General features: G+C 52.0%; 1 protein-coding gene across 3 annotated transcripts; it reads right to left on the bottom strand.

Annotated features, from left to right (window-relative positions):
* Positions 1-181: 181 nt before the first annotated feature.
* GTF2F1 (general transcription factor IIF subunit 1) lies at positions 182-10539 on the bottom strand. 3 transcript variants are annotated; one of them, XM_047777351.1, is made up of 12 exons: positions 10118-10539; positions 9987-10033; positions 9166-9238; positions 7301-7494; positions 5713-5883; positions 2773-2957; positions 1509-1662; positions 1241-1422; positions 1063-1136; positions 844-982; positions 540-657; positions 182-439 (listed from the first exon to the last, which is right to left on the bottom strand). In XM_047777351.1, the coding sequence occupies exons 1-12, from the start codon at positions 10127-10129 to the stop codon at positions 235-237; spliced, it is 1554 nt and encodes a 517-aa protein (XP_047633307.1). In that variant the 5' UTR covers positions 10130-10539; the 3' UTR covers positions 182-234. The 3 variants fall into 3 exon arrangements, with proteins under 3 accessions (XP_047633307.1, XP_047633308.1, XP_047633309.1); XM_047777353.1 differs by having other exon boundaries at positions 296-439; positions 1058-1136; XM_047777352.1 differs by lacking the exon at positions 9987-10033.
* Positions 10540-20285: the final 9746 nt, after the last annotated feature.

Below are 20285 nucleotides of genomic sequence, written 5' to 3'. Positions count from 1 at the left end.
CGAGTGGAAGACAGAGCTGAAAGAAATCACCCAGCAGCAGCTCGGTGGAGGAGGTTAAGGGGCAAGAAGAGAATTAAGTTCTAAGAGGCCTGAGAAAGAGAAGAGTGAGAGAAGTAAACTGAGATAAAATGCTGGGGGTCCTCAGACCCAGGGGACAGTGTGGGAATCAAGAACCCAAGGATTCTGGAGAACAGAGCCTGTTTATTGGGCAGGAGGGCGGCCAGGGGCAGAGCGTCACTCCTTGAGGGAAAAGTGCATCTTGTCATTGATCATCTTGCGCTCAGGGTTCAGGCGCTTGAGGATCTGAGCCAGCACATTCACTGTCTGCTCACTGCTCAGCCCTGTCTTCTTGGTCTGGAACTTTTTCAGCAGGTCCTTGGTGGTCATGGGCTTCCGTGTCAGGTAGCGGCGCACTGCATCCTCGGTCACCTGCACGTCACTGGAGCCCAACAGAAGTGGGGAGGTAGGTGTCAATGGGTGGCCCTCCATCCCTGAGGGCCCCCTGCCCTCCCCCGCCCCTACTGTCTTCACCAACTTACCCGCTGCTGGGGGTCGACTTCCCAGACTGTGGCTGAGGGGTGGACTTCCCTGACAAGCTTTGGGACCCAGTGTCCAGCCGCAGCCGCTTGGCAGCAGGAGTCTCACTGGTCCGCTTCCCTATGGGAGTAGAGGTGAGGCTGAGCTTTGGGGCTGGGAGGCTGGACCCCTGGGAGGATCCCAGGCCAGCTGGCTGGCGGTGCCAGGATTATGTGCAAGGGGCTCGGGGGCAGACAGGATGCTTGACAGGAGGAGGATGGGATCAAGAGATCGAAGCAGGTAGGGTGGGATAGGGTGGCCACTCACCCTGCTCCAGCTTGTTGGCAGCTGCCCGCAGGGTGGAAGAAGTGCTGCCAGGCTCCGTGCTGGGTGTGCCTGGCCGGCTGTTGCCCCGAGAGCTGCCTCCCGATGGCTTCCGCTCCCTCTTGGGGGGTGTCTTCTTCTTCTGCGGAGATGGGGGTTGGGGGATGTCAGTCTGGAAAGGGACACCCTCTCCACCCCGCCCTGCTCCAGGCTGGACCTTACTGCCATGAAGAGTGCCGACGAGGCCTCACTGTCAATGTCACTCTCCTCCGAGCTGTCTGACTCCTCACTGCTGTCTGCAAGGGGCCAGAGGAGGGGTGTCAGACTGGGGACTCTGCGCCCACCTTCAGTCCCGGCTCAGGTCAAGGGGCCCAAGGGGCCCAGGTCAAAGCGAGCCTACCTTTCCTCCGCTTCTTCTCCTGTGGCGTGGGCACCTTCTTCTCCTCCTCCTCCTCTTTGTCCTCCTCGGGTGGCTTCTCCTCCTCACTTTCCTCGCTGCTCTCGCTCTGCTCATCCACGCCCTTGGGGCCCTCCTCCTGCTGCGTGACCTTGGGCTTGCCCTCTAGCTCATCCTGGGAGCTGCTGTAAGACAGAGAGCGGGCAGAGGGTGAGTGAGCGCGTCCACCTGGCCGGCCCAGGGTCTCACACCCGCCTCCCGCCTGCCTCACCTGGAGCCGTCGGACATGTAGTCCACCTCCTGGCCCTCGAAGTCCCCATCATCACTATCTTCAAAGGCCTCGTCATCTGACCCCTTCTTCTTCTTCTTCTTCCTGCCTCCCTTGCTGGGCGGTGCCTTCTTCTTGGCCTTGGGGGCTCTGCCACCTGGGGGAAGAAGGGTAGAGAAGGTGAAGGGCTCAGGTGGGCAAGTTTAGTGTTAGTGTACTTGATACCATGTGCCATCTCAGGGGCCCTGCTGATTGGGCAGAGATGCCAGGACCAGCCAATTCCTCCAAGAGGCAAAGAGCGGGCCCAGGGGTATGCCTGTTACCCACAGGCCAACTGAGCAATCTTTTTTTTAATATATATATGTTTTGTTTTGTTTTGTTTTTTGTCTTTCTGTCTTTTCTAGGGCCACACCCCCGGCATGTGGCGGTTCCCAGGCTAAGGGTCAAATTGGAGCTGCAGCTGCCAGCCTACGCCAGAGCCACAGCAACGCCAGATCCAAGCCGTGTCTGTAACCTACACCACAGCCCAGAGCAACTCCGGATCCTTAACCCACTGAGCAAGGTCTGGGATCGAACCTGCAACCTCATGGTTCCTGGTCAGATTCATTAACCACTGAGCCATGACGGGAACTCCCAAACTGAGCAATCTTGACTCCACACTCCCAGCCACCCGCCTTTCTAACTCACACACAGGGCCACTATCGCTGCCCTAAGTCACTGGGGCCAGGATCCAGGCAACTAGAGACCACCTTTCAGCCTAGAGCCCTAACTAGCCAGCCCTAAGCTGTTCCCATGGGAACCTCAGCTGAAGCTGTGGCTGAGGCCTTCCTGTGGCTCCCTGCCCACCGCCTCCTACCAACTCTGCTGCTAAGCCCCGGTGTCCAGGGAAATCGTGAGTAACCAGGCTTTCCTTTCTGTTTTTCTTTTTTTTTAGGGCTGCACATGCAGCATATGGAAGTTCCCAGGCTAGGAGTCAAATCAGAGCTGTAGCTGCAGGCCTATGCCACAGGCACAGCAATGCCAGATCCGAGCCGCATCTGTGACCTACACCACAGCTCCCAGAAACGCCAGATCCTTAAGCCACCAACCAAGGCCAGAGATCAAACCCATATCCTCACAGATACTATGCTGGGTGCATAACCCACTGAGCTACAATAGGAACTCCCCAAGCTTTCCTTTCAATGGTACTAACCTCTCTGGGTCATTGCATGGCCACCTTGATAAACTACCACCACCCCAGCCACGTAGGAGCTCTGCCCAGCCTCACCCTCCTCGCCGCTGGCCTCACTGTCATCGGAAGACATCTCCAGGTCATCCTCCAGGTCATGGATGCGCAGCTCGCTGGCCTTCTTGCGGCCACGCTTCTCCTTGTCTTCATCTTCCTCATCCTGGTCCTGGTCCTTGAGTCGCCGCTGCTGCATGATGCTGAAGTGGTTCAGGACTTTGTTTCTCCTTTGGGAAGGGGCCGGGGGATAGCAGGGGTTGACCATAGGGCTGGCTCCAGAGCCCTCCTCCAGGAGCCAGAACTCTTCCCCAGCCTCCCTCTTCCTCCCTGCTCTTCCACCAGGCATTCCCCAGAGGGGAACCAGAGACACTACTTAGGTGATGCGAGGGTTGGTCTGACCTCACTTGTGGGGACACATGCATGTGGCACAGAACACCCTGAGATCACACGGGGAGAGCCAGCCCTCCCTCAGGTCCCTCTCTGCCAAGGCCCCCCATGAGAAGGTCTCATGTGATGCTGATGCCCCAGAACCGCCCTCGGGCTCAGGGCCTTTCTCAGGCAACAGAATCTGGCCACAATGCATTCACATCCGTCTGTTTTTACTGTAGTTTATGGATGCCTTTTTTTTCTCCTTTTGGCTGTACTTGCAGCATCTGGAAGTTCCCAGGAATTGAATCTGAGCTGCAGCTGTGATCTACACCACAGCTGGAGCAACACTGGATCCTTAACAGGGACTGAACTTGTGCTGCCACAGAGACAACACCAGATCCTAAGCCACCAAGCCACAGTGAGAACTCCAATTATTTCTCTGGCCAAGCTCACAGCATGCAGAAGTTCCCAAGCCAGGGACTGAACCCACCCCAAAGCAGTGACAACACTAGATCCTTAACCCAGTGAGCCACCAGGGAATTCTACCTAGGGTGCCTTCTTTTACTTACTTATTTATTTATTTTTGATCTTTTTGCCTTTTCTATGGCTGCTTCCCATGGCACATGGAGGTTCCCAGGCTAGGGGTCCAACCAGAGCTGTAGCCACTGGCCTACACCAGAGCCACAGCAACACGGGATCCGAGCCACGTCTGTGACCCATACCGCAGCTCATGGCAACGCCAGATCCTTAACCCACTGAACAAGGCCAGGGATCGAACCCGCAACCCCATGGTTCCTAGTCGGATTCGTCAACCACTGCGCCATAAAGGGAACTCCAAGGGTGCCTTCTTTTAAATGACAAGGGGTACTGGTGTTTCTATTTACTGTGGTGATGAAAGTTTTTAAAAATGTGATTGCATTCAGAAAGTCTTAGGATTATATCTAATAGCAGGAGCAGAACTCATGGTAGTGTAAAAAGGAATGAAGCTCTATTCAACACAGCACTGGAAGTCCTAGCCAGAGCAATCAGATAAGAAAAAATAAAAAATAAAAGGAATCCTGGAATGGAAGAAGTATAACTGTTTGCAGGTGACGTGATCCCACATATAGGGAAATCCTAAAGATGTCACCAAAGAACAATTAGAATAAATAAATTCAGTAAAGTTATAGGATAACAAATTAACAGATAAAAATCTACTGCATTTCTATACACTAACAACAAACTATCAGAAAGAGAATTTAAGGAGTTCCCGTCCTGGCACAGCAGAAACGAATCCGACTAGGAACCATGAGGTTGCATGTTCCATCCCTGGCAACACTCAGTGGGTTAAGGATCTGGCATTGCCATGAGCTGTGGTGTAGGTTGCAGACGCGGCTCAGATCCTGTGTTGCTGTGGCTGTGGTGTAGGCCAGCAGCTGTAGCTCCAATTTGACCCCTAGCCTAGGAACCTCCATATGCTGTGGTGCGTCCCTAAAAAGCAAAAAAAAAGAGCGAGAATTTAAGAAAAAAATCCTATTTACAATTGCATCCAAAAGAACAAAATACCTAGGAATATATCTAACCAAGGAGGTAAAAGACCTGTACTCAGAAAACTATAAGAAAGGGAGTTCCCAGAGTTCCCATCGTGGCTCAGGGGTGAACTAACCCAACTAGTATCCATGAGGACGTGAGTTTAATCCCTGGTATTGCTCAGTGGGTTAAGAATCTGGTGTTGCCGTGAGCTATGGTGTAGGCTGCAGAAGCAGCTCAGATCCCCTGTTGCTGTGGTTGTGGTGTAGGCCAGTAGCTACAGCTATGATTCAACCCCTAGCCTGGGAACCCCCATATGCCGTGGGTGCAGCGCTAAAAAGACAAAGAAAGAAAAATAAAGGGGGAGTTCCCTGTTGGTCTAGTGGGTTAAGGATCCAGCATTGTCACAGCAGCAGCTTGGGTTGCTGCTGTGGTGTGGTTTCAATCCTTAGCCTAGGAACTTCTATATGCTGTAGGCACAGCCAAAAAAAAAAAAAAAGGAATGAAGCACTGATACACAATACGACACGGATGAATCTTGAAAACATGATGCTCAGTGAAATAAGCCAGACACGGAAGGACAAACATTGTCTGAACCCACGGTCCTAGAGGAGTAGGATCCACAGAGATAGGAAGTAAATGATCGGGGAGGAAGTGGGGAGTCAGTGTTTAAAGGGGACAGAGTTTCAGTTTGGGAAGATGAGAAAGTTCTGGAGCTGGATGGTGGGGATGGCTGCCCAACAATGTGAATGTAACTTCATGCCACTGAGCTGTGTACTTAAAAATGGTAAATTTTATGTTACATGTATTTTACCAGCCATTGATCCAGCCATGGGACCTCTTACCTGGGGGGAGCCCTGTAGGCCAAGGAGACCCCCCACCACCGCTGCCCCGTTCTGCCAATTCCTGCTCCAGGGCTCAGCTCAGCCATCCCTTCACGGCTCTTACAGGGCCCGGTGCATCCCTGAGGGCTTCCCACTGGTCCAGGAGCTCCCTGAGGGGCTGGTGAGGCTGGCTTGGTCACCACTGAGTCCCCACCTCTCAGCCCAGATCAAAGTTAGGGGGATACACCCCATTTCCAATCGTTTTGGCTCCCACACTCACCTCTCCCACTCTTCCTCTGCCTCCTCAGCTGTGAGAGTGCGGTGCCGGGCCAGCGGTGTGAAGTTGTACCAGTTGTGCACGGGGAAGGCCTCGAAAGCCCCATCGGGGCACTGGGTAAAGATGTAGTAGGATGTGTTTTCTGTCACGCCTCCCTTCTTTATGCCCTTGAACCTGCAGGAGTCGAAGGTCATGGTCTGCCCGAGGAAAAGGGACCAGCCCCAGCCCCAGGCCCCTTGCCCACATCCCCAGACCTGCCCTCTCTCCAGAGCCACCTGGGTTCTCCAGCAAAATCTGAGGCTGGAAAGCTTCAGGCTGGCCCTTCCACTGTCTGAGCCTGGATTTCGACATCTGGAAAGCAGGGCTCCAGAGTTCCCATCATGGCACAGCAGAAACGAATCCAACTGGGAACCATGAGGTTTCGGGTTCCATCCCTGGCCTCGCTGAGTGGGTTAAATGAGCTGTGTTGTAGGTCTCAGACGCAGCTCGAATCTGGTGTTGCTGTGGCTGTGGTGTTGGCCGGTGGCTACAGCTCCAATTACACCCCTAGCTTGGGAACTTCCATATGCTGAGAGTGAGGCCCTAAAAAGACAAAAGACGAAAGCAGGGCTCCCCACCTTGAAGAGAGGGCTTATGGCTCCCTGCCTTATACATTTCATGGTCCCTTCTGGAAGGACTGCGTTAGATTAGCTGTGAAGAGCAAGGACTCTACAGTTAGACCCCTCTGCATTTGCTTCCAGAATCTTCCTGGCCTTCACTCTCACTTTTTTTTTTTTCTCTTCTCTAAGGCTGCAGGTGCGGCATATGACGTTCCCAGGCTACAGGATGAACTGGAGCTGCAGGTGCCAGCCACAGCCACAGCAACACCAGATCCAAGCCGCATCTGCAACCCGCACTATAGCTCACAGCAACACCAGATCCTTGACCTACTGAGGGAGGCCAGGGATCGAACCTGCATCCTACTAGTCAGATTCATTTCCCCTGCGCTGCAATGGGAAATCTGACTCTTTTTTCTTTTGGCCACACATGCTGCATGCTGAGGTTCCTAGGCCAGGGATGGAACCTGCACTACAGCAGTACCCAAGCCACAGCAGTGACAATGCTGGATCCTTAACCCATGGAGCCACCAAGAAACTCCCACCCTCACCCTTTTCTGCCCCACAAGTCCTGGCCCTCTTCCTAGCAATCTTAGAGGGTCCCTCCCACCCACCTGGCGCGCATAGCCCTCCCAATCTGCCCACTCTGTCAGTATCATGCTGTGACAGTCCCTAGGGCTGGGCGTTCTTTGCCTCCGTGCTCTCTGTTCTGCCTAAGGGCCCTCCAGCCACCTAACCTCCAGTGCTCCCAATCGTCCAACCCCCAGGTCCCCAGCAGCCCCTCAGTGTGAGCACCAGGACCTGAGCATGGCCCTCCTGCATCCTGCCCCTCCGACCTCCTGCCCTGGCATCCACTCGGCTCATCTTCCCAAATAAAGGATAAGGTGTCACCCACAGAAGGATAAACTGTCACCCACACTGTACAGCCGGACATGCAAGTTCCCATGCAAGTTCAGCCAGGGTACCCAAGGAGTGAGGGCGGGAAAGGCACTTACTTCCGGCCCGCCTTGCCATTGATGCGGAGCAACCAGGGCTGGTCCTCCGGCCGGAACTCCTTCAGGACGATGCCGTACTTCTTCCTCCGGGCCTCCTCCCGGAGCTTGCGGTTGAACTCACTGCCAGCGCCTGATTCTGGCATCTCCTCCTCTTGGTAAATCTTCTTGTTGCTCAGGTCACGTTCCAGCCGGGCCTGCGGGATCAGGGAGCAACATCTCTCATGAGGGAGCCTGCCCTCGCCCCCCTCTGCCCCCGCCAGCGACACCCCTTCCTCCCTTCCAAGTTGGGAAGTGGCCATTCAGAGCTGATTTCTGGCTTGGCCAAAAGGTACTCAGTGACTGTGGGTAAAGGGATCTAGGTTAAGCCCTGTACTATGTCTCTTTTTTGCAGCTTTTTGAAAGTTTGAAATCATTTCGTAATGTAAAGTTTAAAAAAAAAAAAAAAAAGGAAAGAAGAGTTTCTGCTATGGAGCCATAGGATCCATGCTGTTTCTGCAGCACCAGGACACAGGTTCACCAGAACAGTGAGTTAAGGATCCAGCGTTGCCACAGCTGCACACTGCCGCTGGGATTTGATCCCTGACCAGGGAACTCCATGTGCCATGAGGCAGCAAAAAAGAAAGTAAGAAAAAGAATTTTTAAAAAGAAAAGTCAGAATCCAGCCACTTCTCATAAGCTGTTTGCTCCAAGCCCCATCAAGGCTCACCTCCCCCTGTTCTCCTTTCACCTGCCTTTGACCCTTCAGTGGCCAGTTCACTTTACAATTTCTCTGTTTAACCTTTAATAGCTGCTGTTATGGATGGATGTCTGCGTCCCCCCAAGATGCATATGTTAAAACCTAATTTCCAGTGTGATGGTATTTAGGACGGGTCCTGCCAGTGATTAGGTTATGAGGTTGGAGCCTTATGAATGGGATGAGCGCCCTTAAAAAGGATCCCAGGAGTTCCCATCGTGGCGCAGTGGAAACAAATCTGACTAGGAACCATGATGTTGCGGGTTTGATCCCTGGCTTCACTCAATGGGTTAAGGATCTGGCATTGCCATGAGCTGTGGTGTAGGTCGCAGACATGGCTCGGTTCTGGCATTGCTGTGGCTGTGGCTCTGGTGTAGGCTGGCGGCTACAGTTCTGATTTGACCCTTAGCCTGGGAACCTCTATATGCCATGGTTGCGGCCCTAAAAAGACCAAAAAAAAAAAAGGATCCCAGAGGAGTTCCCTTGTGGTGCAGCAGGTTAAGGATCTAGCGTTGTCACTGCAGTGGCACAGGTCACTGCTGGTGCTCAGGTTTGATCCCTGGCCTGGCAAATTCTGCATGCCACGGAAAAAAAAAAAAAAAAAAAAAAAAGGATCCCAGAGAGCTCCTTCCCCCTTCTATCAAGCAAGGACACAGTGAAATAAGCCAGCTGTGAACCAGGAAGCAGAGCCCCACCAGACACCAAACCTATTGGTCCCTTATCTTAGATTTCTAGCCTCCAGAACTGTGAGAAATAAATTTCTACTGTTGAGAAACCACAGTCTCTGGTATTCTGCTATAGCCTCCTGAATGAGCTAAGACAGCTCCCAAAGCCCTTGCTAGAGCCTCTGACAATGGGGGCTCTTAGAGCATCTGTTGGAGGCAGCCCCCTCCCTTGCCCAGATAAATCCAGGCCCAAGATGCCCACTGGTGGGCACAGCTCCTTTCAGGAGAAAACCTCCTGCATTTACCCCTCAGGCATGCTCAGCAGCTTGGCCTCGGCCTTAGTCATCACTTATCTCCATGGTGAAGAGCTGAGGAAGCTAAGCCTTGGTTACTATCACAACTAAACAACTATAACAACCACAAAGTCCATGATAGGATTCTCTCACCCTCTCCGAACCTCAACATACCTGATTCCAAGTAGCAAGATTGACTTTATCAGCTGCATTGAAGGCCATGATATTATATTTTTTGGTGGTATTTCTGGAATGGACAAGAAGAGGCAGTGCTCAGTCATTCATTCAGTAAACCCTCCCTGGCTCAGCCCTTTGTGTCAGGGAATGCTGGGGACCCATAAAAGACCTCAGAGGTTCCCAGTCTGTTGGCAAAGTGGGATCCATATTCTCAACTCCATTCAGAAAAACGGACAAAGATTTCTAGGAACCCAAGATCTGGCGCTAACTGGGAACTCAGCCCTAGGCAACGGGGGTGAGGTGGCAGATAGGGAATATAGTGGAACTAGGATTTCCAGGATCAACAAGAATCCACCCAGCAGTCACAGTGGGCAGTGGCAGAGGGAATGCTAGGTAGGGGGGCTGCATCATACCGGCACTGTTTTTGTTTTGTTTTTTGCTTTTTAGGGCCAAACCGGCCACATACAGAAGTTCCTAGGGTCTAAACGGAGCTGCAGCTGCCAGCGTACACCACAGCCACAGCAACACTGGATCCTTAAACCACTGAGTGAGGCCAGGGATTGAACCCACATCCTCATGGATATTAGATGGGTTTCTTACCTCTAAGCCACACGTAACTCCCCATACTGTGTATTAATAATGCACCCATTCGTTCATTCATTCACTCCCTTCACAGTGATGCCCCAGACGCCTCGGCTCAACCTCAACCCTGCCCTTAGATTGCTACCGGTCTGGAAGGAGAATCAGGAGGTGCCTGAAGGCTCCTGAGGTTTTAGTCCCTTTTGGGAGGAGACGGGGAACTGGGGTCTGGGACTTACTTGGGAACTCGGACAACATATTCAGTGACATTCTGGCTGCAGGGGCCCTGAGGGGAGAGAAAGCAGTGCAGTGAGTGAGGGAGTATAAAGGCTGCAGCCAAGACCCCGGAAACCCCTCGCCTTACACTTACGAGGGCCGCCATGGGCGATGCGCGATGGTTGAAATCTGGTCGGATCCTCGTCCTTTTCGACTCCCCCGGGATGAGGGTCTCTAGGTCCCGCGGAAGCCGCCCTCGAGGTTTCGGCTCTCTGGCCCCTGATCGAGAACCCCGAGCCCGGGGTGCCGCCAATCCTAGGAAAAACTATCCGCGGGTGGCGCTGGAACAGCGGTCAACCTCTGAGGCCTCTCGTGCCACGTCTGCGCCTGCGCAGCCACTTAAACCGGAAGCGAAACTCTCCCGTGGGCCGCGTCACAGGCTCCGAATCTGACTTAAAAGCAACACCTACTACTGCTCCTGCACCAGCTGACTGCAATATATAGTGCGGATAATTCAATCACGCTGTATAGTAACACCCCGCTCGTGACGTCCCAATTAAGGACCGCGGGGCATCTTGGGAAGGGGTGGAGAAACAAGCCTTTTTCCTGGAAGCCCAGAAGCCTTGCGCATGCGCTACTCCACTCCGGAAGTGAGTCCGAGGGGGCCGCGTTACCATGGCACCCGAGACCTCCTTCGCACGGAAACACTGCGGCTCCACCTGAGTCTCTTTGGTGTTCATTTTTTCCCTAAGCCCCAGGAGGGAAACCATAATCTCGTCAAGTGATCGGGCCAGGAGCCCTTGTGACGTTGGAGCCAGGAGGGGTCAAGGCCTGGGTGGGGATCACCCCACCGGCCGCTGGCGGAGTGGGTCTGTGCAAGTTCAAGCTGCACAGATGGGCAGGCCTCTGAGGCCCCAGAAGGGTAACATCGCGGAGGTGGCTGGCTAACTGGATGGAAGGGAAGGAGGCTATGGAGGGCAGGAGAGAGGTACGAGAGGTACGAGTACCCTCCCCGTCCAAGTCCAGGTGTGCACACACCCCTCCCCCACCATGTAGTAACACAACTGCGCACGCTCGGGACCAGCCATTCATCCATCCACTTTCAGCACCTGCTGGCTGGGTTCTGGGCAGTTCATGGTGAATATGACAAACCATCCTCTTGGAGGTTGTGGTGGATTATACAGTATCAGAAAATGATACCTACAAGCCAGGAAGAACAGGGCTGCTACGGGGAAAAAGCAGGTGGCTCAGGGAAAAGGGACTTTTTTTTTCTTTTTGTCTTTTTCCAGGGCCACACCCGCGGCATATGGAGGTTCCTAGGCTATGGGTCCAATCGGAGCTGTAGCCGCCGGCCTACGCCACAGCCACAGCAACACGGGATCCGAGCCGCATCTGCGACCCACACCACAGCTCACGGCAACACCGGATCCTTAACCCACTGAGCAAGGCCAGGGACCGAACCCGCAACCTCATGGTTCCTAGTCGGATTCATTAACCACTGAGCCATGACGGGAACTCCAAGAGGGACGTTTTAAACTAGGAGTTGGCTAAGCAAAGACACCAAAACTGCACCATAAACTACAGCACTCCGTGGGTGGGTCTGATAGTTATGGACTTTCATTTATTCCTTACCCAATACCATACGTCAGAAACCACACCAACTACTTAGAAATATAGAGACGGGGAGTTCCATCGTGGTGCACCAGAAACAAATCCGACTACGAACCATGAGGTTGTGGGTTTGATCCCTGGCCTTGCTCAGTGGGTTAAGGATCTGGCGTTGCTGTGAGCTGTGGTGTAAGTCTCAGGCTCAGCTCAGATCTGACGTTGCTGTGCCTGTAGCATAGACCAGCAGCAGTAGACCCCTTGCCTGGGAACCTCCACATGCCCTCGGTGCAACCCTAAAAAAAAAGAAAAGACAAGATATAGAGATGGGATGAGAAAGACAAATAGTCCTTGTCCTCATGGAGTATGGAATACAGCGATCTGGCTGGGGAGACAAGAGCAAGTAAACAGGCAAAATCATTACTGGGCATTGCTGGAGGGAATGGGATTCCGAGACTGGGAATAATGGAATGGGAGGCTCTTTAGACAGAGCATACAGAAGACCTGATGGATGAGCTGTGACCTGAAGGAGGGACTTCCAGGGAGGGGGGAATGGGGAGGAACATCATGGGAGGAATGAGTTCCAGGGACAGAAGGGAGGCCACTGAGGCTGAAATACAGTAAAGGAAGGGGAAGATGGTATGGAATGACACTGGAGGGATGGGCCAGTCCTTGCCCCTCTGTGCATCTCAGTTTCCTCAACTGTAAAATGGGGTGATGGGGTTATTGTGATGCTTTCAAGAAGGTGCTGCATGCAAAGGGCCTGGCCTGTTCGGATTCACATCCTTAACCACACAACCCGCAGCAACACTAATGCATGCCCTACCTGGATATGCCGCTAGATGTGGAAATGCACCTGTAGATGCCACCCTAGGGCAAAAACGAGTCCACCAGCATTTGTGTGTCCCATGTTGTCAAGCTGTGCCTACAATCACCTTGATGCCTGTTGGCCCCTACCAGGCACCAAACCTACTCCCTCCTCCCTGGGCACCACAGACATCCTCAAGTCCCCCCTGATCATCTTCATGGTGGCCCAGGCTGTAGCAAAGGGACACAGTGCAAGAACATGGCAACCAAGTATGGCTTCTGCCACATGGGGCTGGGCCAGCTGCTGGGGCAGGAGGCCCAACAGGGCACCGGATGGGGCCAGAAGATCCGAGACATCATGCTGCAGGGGCTCCTGGTGCCCATGGTGAGAGCTCATGGGCACGAGGCGGTGAGGGGTTGGATTGGGGGAGGTAGGGGCAGAGAGATGAAGGGGGTGCATAGGGAGGAACTTCCCAGGAAGGCCGTGTGGAAGCTGAGAGGCCCTGCAGGCCATGGCCACTGGCTGCTGCTTTACTGCCCTGAGCCTCTGTGTCCTCAACTGTAAAATAGGAGAGCAGCTGGACCCACAGCAAAGGCCTATGCTGCAGGGCTGTGCTGCAGGTTGGATGACATCATTCCTATAAAGCGCCTGGCAGAGTGCCTGGCCCTTTAAGAAGCACCCAAACTTGGCTAATATTTATTCCCTTTCAGACCCAGGGCATATGTATCAGTGGTCACCTGTGGCCTCCTTTCCTCCTGTAAAATGGAAGTTACTCCACTACCTCACAGTAGTGATGAGCAAATGAGCCTAGTTCTCAGAAGTGCTTCCCAGAGGCCCCAACACATTAGTGCAGACTCTGAATCTAGGGTGCCAGGCAGGCTGGCATTCCCCCCAAATTCACCAGAACTTGTCAAGGTGACCTCACAGGTGAGGAGCCCTGGGCCCTGAACACAGCCACCCCTTCTCTCCCCAGGGCGTCATCCTCTATATGATCAGTGACCACGTGCTGTCCTGTCCCAAGAGCTGGGGCTCCCCTCATTGACAGCTTTCCCTGGGGAACTCAAGCAGGCCAAGGAGTTTGAGTGCATTATGAGTGACCCCAAAGCATGCGAGGGCATGGGCCTCCTCCCCACCTGCAGTGGAGATCAGAAGAGGCAAGAGGAATTGAGACCAGGAAATGGAATTTGACATTATCCAGGAGATTGTTGGAAGCCTCTAGAACCTGGGTAAAGAGCTGGTGTGCTCTCCGAGGGCAGGGGCAAAGTCATTTTAACATTTCCCTGCACTTTGTAGACAATTTGCCCACTGCTTGGTGGGTGGGTTTAGCATCACCGTAAAGCTGGAATATAGCTCTTCGTTCATCTGTTTATTTAAACTTCTGTCCCTGAAATAGCTCTTGAGGACGAGCTACATCCTTGGGACTATACCATAACACATGGGGTCCCTGCTCTTAGGGCTGGACAGACAGGCACCATCAACAAGTTCTGTTCAAAACAAAACAGGAGTTACCACTGTGGCACAACAGGATAGGCGCATCTCTGCAAAGCTGTGATACAGATTCGATCCCCAGCCTAGCACAGTGGGTTAAGGATCCAGCATTGCCACAGCTGCTGTATAGGCCCAACTGCAGCTCAGATCTGATCCCTGGCCTAGGAACTCCATATGACATGGAGCAGTTGGGGGAACAAAAAAAAAGAAAAAAAAAAACAAAAACAGATGAGTTCCCATTGTGGCACAGTGGAAAGGAAACTGACTAGTATCCATGAGGATGTAGGTTCAATCCCTGGCCTTGCTCAGTGGGTTAAGGATCCAGTGTTGCTGTGAGCTGTGGTGTAAGTCGAAGATGCGGCTTGGATCTGGTGTTGCTGTGGCTGGGGCGTAGGCCACCAGGTGCAGCTCCTATTCAGCCCTTATACTGGGAACTTCCCTATGCCATGGGTGTGGCCCTAAAAAGCAAAAAAAAAAGGCAAAAAAAAAATTTCTGGTGGTGGTAAGGGCCGTGAAGAACATAAAGGGAGTTTCCCAGTGGCCTAGCAGTTAAAGGATCCAGCATTGTCACTGCTGTGGTGTGGGTTTGATCCCTGGCCCAGGAACTTCTGCATGCTGTGGGTGGGGCCAGAAAAAAAAAAGAACAAAAAACAAAATGACATCCTGGAGAGGCACCAGTGGGCCACATCAGTTTGGGTGGTCCAGGTGGGGTGGCCCCTGCAGTGGGGACACTGGGAGCTAAGCAATGGAGGAGGAGCCAGCGGGACAGACGGCGATGACTTCATGAAAAGTCATCCATCCGGGCACCTGAACAGCCACAACTGGAGTGTTTGGGGAGGGCTGAGCAGGGAAAGAGAAACTGCAGCAGGCTGGGGGCCTCTGGGCTCTGCTGGGACTTGCCAGTAGAAATGCCTCCAGGCCCAGTAAAGGAATCAGACAAAGGTCACCTGGCAGGAGGTGGTGGGGAGGGCTGGGAGGGGCTGGGTGGGGCCCTGCCCTCTGTTCACACCTCCACTGAATCCACGAAGCAACCCTGTCCTGGTTCATGGTGATGAAGGCAAAGGGTAAATACTGGGCTACCTCTCCTGGCCTGGGAGCTCAGAGGGCAAAGGCCAGGCTAATGAAAACCTCTGCCAAAAGTAGGAGCCTGGTCACCGATGCCAGCTGGATGGGCTACACCAGTGGCTGTAAAGCATCAGGGCAGAGGCTGCAAACTCCCTGCCCTCGGGCCCCGTGTGATCCATGGATGCGTTTGGTTTGGACTCTTCAGCGTTTGACACTTTTTTTTTTTTTTAAATAGTGGACAACCTTCGAAAATCCAGCGAGGCCACATCAAAACTCCCAGCTTCTCTTGAAAGAAAGCCTGACTTGGCAACATAGGGGGCACATCCCCATGGCAACAGCAGCGTGAACTCCTCCTGAGCTTTTTACCAGTCCAGGGCTGTTCTCGACTCACTGCACAGATGAACTCTGATCTTCCTGAACATTCCAGGTGCCCACACCATTAGCAACCTGCTTTTTCACAGAGGGATCAGGGAGCTTGCCCAGGTCACACAATTTAGGCGGCTGAGGCAAGACCTAGGCCCCAGTTTGAAGCACGTGGATGGGGTGTGCCCTCTGTACTCACTGCCGTCCCCCCTGCACCAGCTCCCTGTCCTTCATGGAGGCCTATTTAGGGGCCAGATTGCATTGTGGTTCCACACTAAGGGAACAGGACACATGCTTTGCTCTGGAAAGCTCTCAGAATCAAGAAAATGAAGAAGAATGGAGCTATAGGTTATGAAGAGTGAGTTTTCCTTGCAGAGAATTTTCTACATTTCTGCGAGACGCCTGGGTCCTGTAGGCCTTCGAGTTTGTGGCGGCCCCTGCCTTAGGCTCTGTCTGGGGTCTGCATTGGAAGGTGTCCCTGGAGCCACCCAGCTTGGATTTTCAGCTGTGATCTGCCAGGCTTGCCAGCCTGGCTGGTGGTGAGTTGGAGGAGCAGGTCTGGTGAGAGGCTGGAGCTCCAGAGCAGTAGTCTCAAGCTCAAGGGCATGATGCCCAAGAATTCTTTCCTCTGCTGTTCCTGCTCTCTCTGTGCTTTGGGGATCGAAGGTGCTGGAATTCACAGAAGGCCAGGGTTAGGCACGACCTCGATGTTCCCAGAAGACCAATGTCCCTATTTAACATCTGGGGAAGATGAGACCGGAGCAGAGAAGGTTCCCTGAGGTTAGCCCTGCCTGGTGGGTGGCGGTGCGCCGGCCTAGTTCAGGCTCTGGCTTTGGAGGCAGCAAGACAGGGACTCAGGTCATACTTGGCCGCTGTCTCCACCTGTCCACACTGGGTTGGCCCTCCCAGGCTGAGTTTCATCTGTGAACACAGAAATACTCCCAGGAGTTCCCGTCGTGGTGCAGTGGTTAACAAATCCGACTAGGAACCATGAGGTTGCGGGTTTGGTCCCTGGCCTTGCTCAGTGGGTTAACGATCCGGCGTTGCCGTGAGCTGTGGTGTAGGTTGCAGACGCAGCTCAGATCCCGTGTTGCTGTGGCTCTGGCGTAGGCCGGTGGCCACAGCTCCGATTCAACCCCTAGCCTGGGAACCTCCATATGCTGCGGGAGCGGCCCAAGAAATAGCAACAACAACAACAACAAAAAAGACAAAAGACAAAAAAAAAAGAAATACTCCCAGCACCTCCTCCAGAGGGTGGGGCTGATGCCGGGGACACCTTGACATCTGTGCCCCAGATGGCTACAGTCACCTCTGCACCTATCCTGAGATCCCAAGCTCTGGGGAGTCGACCTGGGACTGTTGTCCAGATCTCAGCCCAGCCCTCAGCGAGTAGAGTAAGTTGAATGATCATTACCCAGGAAGGACGGGCAGGACCTGAGGATGCACGCGTGGCTCCAGTTATCCTAATTAGGTTGCAGCCCCCAGGAACAGGTTCCCTACAATGTCCAGGGACAGGAGGCCCACATTCTCCCAAAGTGTCTCCTATATTGTGGAACAAAAGATAATCTGGGGAGAGTCCAAGAAGGACATTTTAACACGATGTCATTTTATTTATTTTTGTTTTAGAGCCACACCCATGGCATACAGAGGTTCCCAGGCTAGGGGTCCAATCAGAGCTGTAGCCACTGGCCTACACCACAGCCACAGCAACACCAGATCTGAGACATGCCTGTGACCTACACCACAGCTCACGGTAACACAGGATCCTTAACCCACTGAACAAGGCCAGGGATTGAACCTGCGTCCTCGTGGATCCTAGTCAGATTCATTTCTGCTGCGCCATGACGGGAACTCCAAACATGATGTATGTTTTAAACTGTTTGCTGGGAGTTCCCTGGTGGCTCAGTGGGTTAAGGATCCCGTGTTGTCACTGATGTGGTTTGGGCACTGCTGTGGTAGGGTGGGTTCCATTCCTGGCCTGGGGAACTTCCACATGCTGCAGGCACAGCCAAAAGAGAAAAAAACAAACAAACAAAAAAGCCTGTTTACTAATTATAACTTCACAGGAAATTGCCAAGATAGTGGACGAGTCATGCAGAACCCTGCACCAGGCTCCTGGGAATGGTGATATCTTATTCAACTGTCGTCCAATATCAGAACCAGGCTGTTAGCCCTGGATTGTATTTGTTTTCACAGTCGCCTCCATGGCCAAATGACATCCACTTTCCATTTCCCAAAATGTCACCACTGCCTTAAAAAAAAAAAAGTCAAACAGAAAAAGGAAGTGGATGGAATTCAAAGTCTTAAAATAACATCGTTGCCAGTGAAACACCGCCGACTCAAGTCAGCCAATGAATGTTTACCCCTCGAAGCCTGATGCTGGAGAGCTGGGGACAGAATAAAGATACCCGCATCACAGCCACTGTCCTCACTAGGAAAGAGAAGTATTCTTGGTATCTGTGTGTGCTCTGTGCTCCCCAAGTGGAAGAGCCAGCAAGGAAATCTTTGGTGTTTTCACGATGCCAAATTTTAAACACGTGCAAGACTGGAAGGGTCCAATAGATCTCCTCATATCCCCATCGGACTGCTGTTGCGGTTTGACCATCCTTGCTTTACCAGTGCCAAAACGTCTGGTTGAGATGGCCCGTTATGTGTTCAGAAACATATCCCAAATCCTGTCATGGGCATTATTTCCTTGTCCAACTGCATCCCAGGTGATTAACATGAATCCCCTGAGGCCATCTGATGCCCTGTCCACATCTGCCTTTCCCTGACAACTGAAAAAGGTCTCGAGTTCCAGCTGGTCAGATTTAGGAGTAAAACAGAGGGCCATGTTTGCAGCAACATGGATGGAACTAGAGACTCTCATCCTGAGTGAAGTAAGTCAGAAAGAGAAAGACAAATGCCATGTGATATCACTTATATCTGTAATCTAATATACGGCACAAAGGAACCTTTCCACAGAAAAGAAAATCATGGACTTGCAGAAGAGACTTGTGGTTGCCAAGGGGAAGGGGGAGGGAGTGGGGTGATTGGGGAGCTTGGGGTGAACAGATGCAAACTATTGCCTTTGGAATGGATTAGCAATGAGATCTGCTGCGTAGCACTGGGAACTATACCTAGTCACTTATGATTGGAGCATGATAATGTGCAAAAATAGAATGTGTACATGTATGTGTAACTGGGTCACCATGCTGTACAGTAGAAAAAAATTATATTGGGGAAATAACTATTAAAAAGAAAAAACAACAAAACAAAACGAAAAAACAGAGGGCCATGTCTTGCCAGGTGCCTCCTAATACAAGACAGGCAGTCCTCCCTGCTTGCTTTGTTAAAGACTTCAGCTCTTTTGTGCAATGTCTCACACTTGGGACTGTTCTTATGTGAGTTGTCGCCCTCCATCCCTCATCTGCCCTGTACACTGACTAGTGTCCATGAGGACTTGGATTCAATCCCTGGCCTCACTCAGTGGGTTAAGGATATAGTGTTGCCATGAGCTGTAGTGTAGGTTGCAGATGTGGCTCAGATCCTGGGTTGCCATGGTTGTGATATAGCTGGCAGCTAAAGCTCCGATTAGATCCCTAGCCTGGGAACCTCCATATACCGCGGGAGCGGCCCTAGAAAAGGCAAAAAGACTAAATAAATAAATAAATAAATAAAAGACAAAACCAAAACAAAACAAAAAAGCCTCATTCAGAGCAAGACCCTCTCTTCAGTTCTATGAAGACTAAGAGAGGTGAGGAAGCTACAGGAGCAAAGTGTGCAGCTGGCAGAGGCTGGATCATGAGGCTGAAGGAAGGAAGCTGTCTCCCTAGGAGAAAAGAGCAGGGGAAAGCAGTGAGGGCTGGTGTGGGAGCTGCAGCAGGTTACCCAGAAGATCCAGCTCAGAGCATCCATGAAGGTGGCTCCACTAAACAGAGTTTCAGTAAAGGTGAAAGAGCCTTCTGTTGTTGGAAGAGGGTGCCATGCAGGACTTTCACAGCCTGAGAGGAGAAGTCAACGCCTGGCTTCCAAGCCTCAAAGGACAAGCTGACTCTCTCGTTAGGGCTGATGCAGCTGATGACTTTCAGTTGAAGCCAGCGCTCATTTGCATCCCTAAAATCCTAGAGCCCTTCAGAGTTATGCTAAATCTACTCTGCCCGTCCTCTATAAATGGAACAACAGAACCTGGATGACAGCACATCTGTTGACAGCAAGGTTAACTGTGTATTGTAAGCCGACTATAGAGACCTATTGCTCAGAATAAAAGGTTCCTTTCAAAATACTACTGCTCATTGACAAAGCACCTGATCACCCAAAAGCTCTGGTGGAGATGGACAACGAGATTCATGTTATTTTCCTGCCTGCTGCATAGCATCCATTCTGCAGCCCATGGATCAAGGAATCATTTCAACTTTCAAGTCTTATGATTTAAGAAATACATTGGGTAAGATGATAACTGCCATAGACAGTGATTCCGCTGATGGATCCAGGCAAAGTCAATTGAAAACCTTCCAGAAAGGATTCACCATTCTAGATGCCATTAGGAATATTTGTGATTCATGGGAAGAGGTCAAGATATCGACAGTAACAGGAATTTGGAAGAAGTCAGTTTCAACCCTCCTGGATGACTTCGAGGGGCTCAAGACTTTGTTGAAGGAGGAACTGCAGATGCGGTGGAAATAGCAAGAGAACTAGAATAGAAGAGAAGCCTGAAGATGGAACTGAGATGCTGCCCTGTCAGGATAAAACTTAACAGATGAGGGGTTGCTTGTTATGGATGAGCAGAGAGAGTGGTTTCTGGATATGGAATCAACTCCTAGAGAAGAAGCTTTGGAGACTGTTGAAATGAAACAAAGGATTTAGGATATTACACAAACTTAGTTGATAAAGCAGCAGAAGGTTTGAGAGGATTGACTCCAATTGTGAAAGAAGTTCTGCTGTGGAGAAAATGCTATCAAATAGCAGCGTCGTAAATCAACTGATAAAAATATGAGTTCCCGATGCAGCTCAG

This window comes from Phacochoerus africanus, chromosome 4 (genome assembly GCF_016906955.1).
Source record: "Phacochoerus africanus isolate WHEZ1 chromosome 4, ROS_Pafr_v1, whole genome shotgun sequence".
Classification (NCBI taxonomy): domain Eukaryota; kingdom Metazoa; phylum Chordata; class Mammalia; order Artiodactyla; family Suidae; genus Phacochoerus; species Phacochoerus africanus.
The sequence above is the reverse complement of the archived record's forward strand: the minus strand, read 5'-3'. Positions and strand labels throughout refer to the sequence as shown.

Coding starts and splice junctions, on each gene's coding strand:
- GTF2F1 (XM_047777351.1), bottom strand. Junction 1,423..1,508: donor TACATGTCCGACGGCTCCAG/GTGAGGCAGGCG, acceptor TCTGTCTTACAG/CAGCTCCCAGGATGAGCTAG. Junction 440..539: donor AAGTCGACCCCCAGCAGCGG/GTAAGTTGGTGA, acceptor GTTGGGCTCCAG/TGACGTGCAGGTGACCGAGG.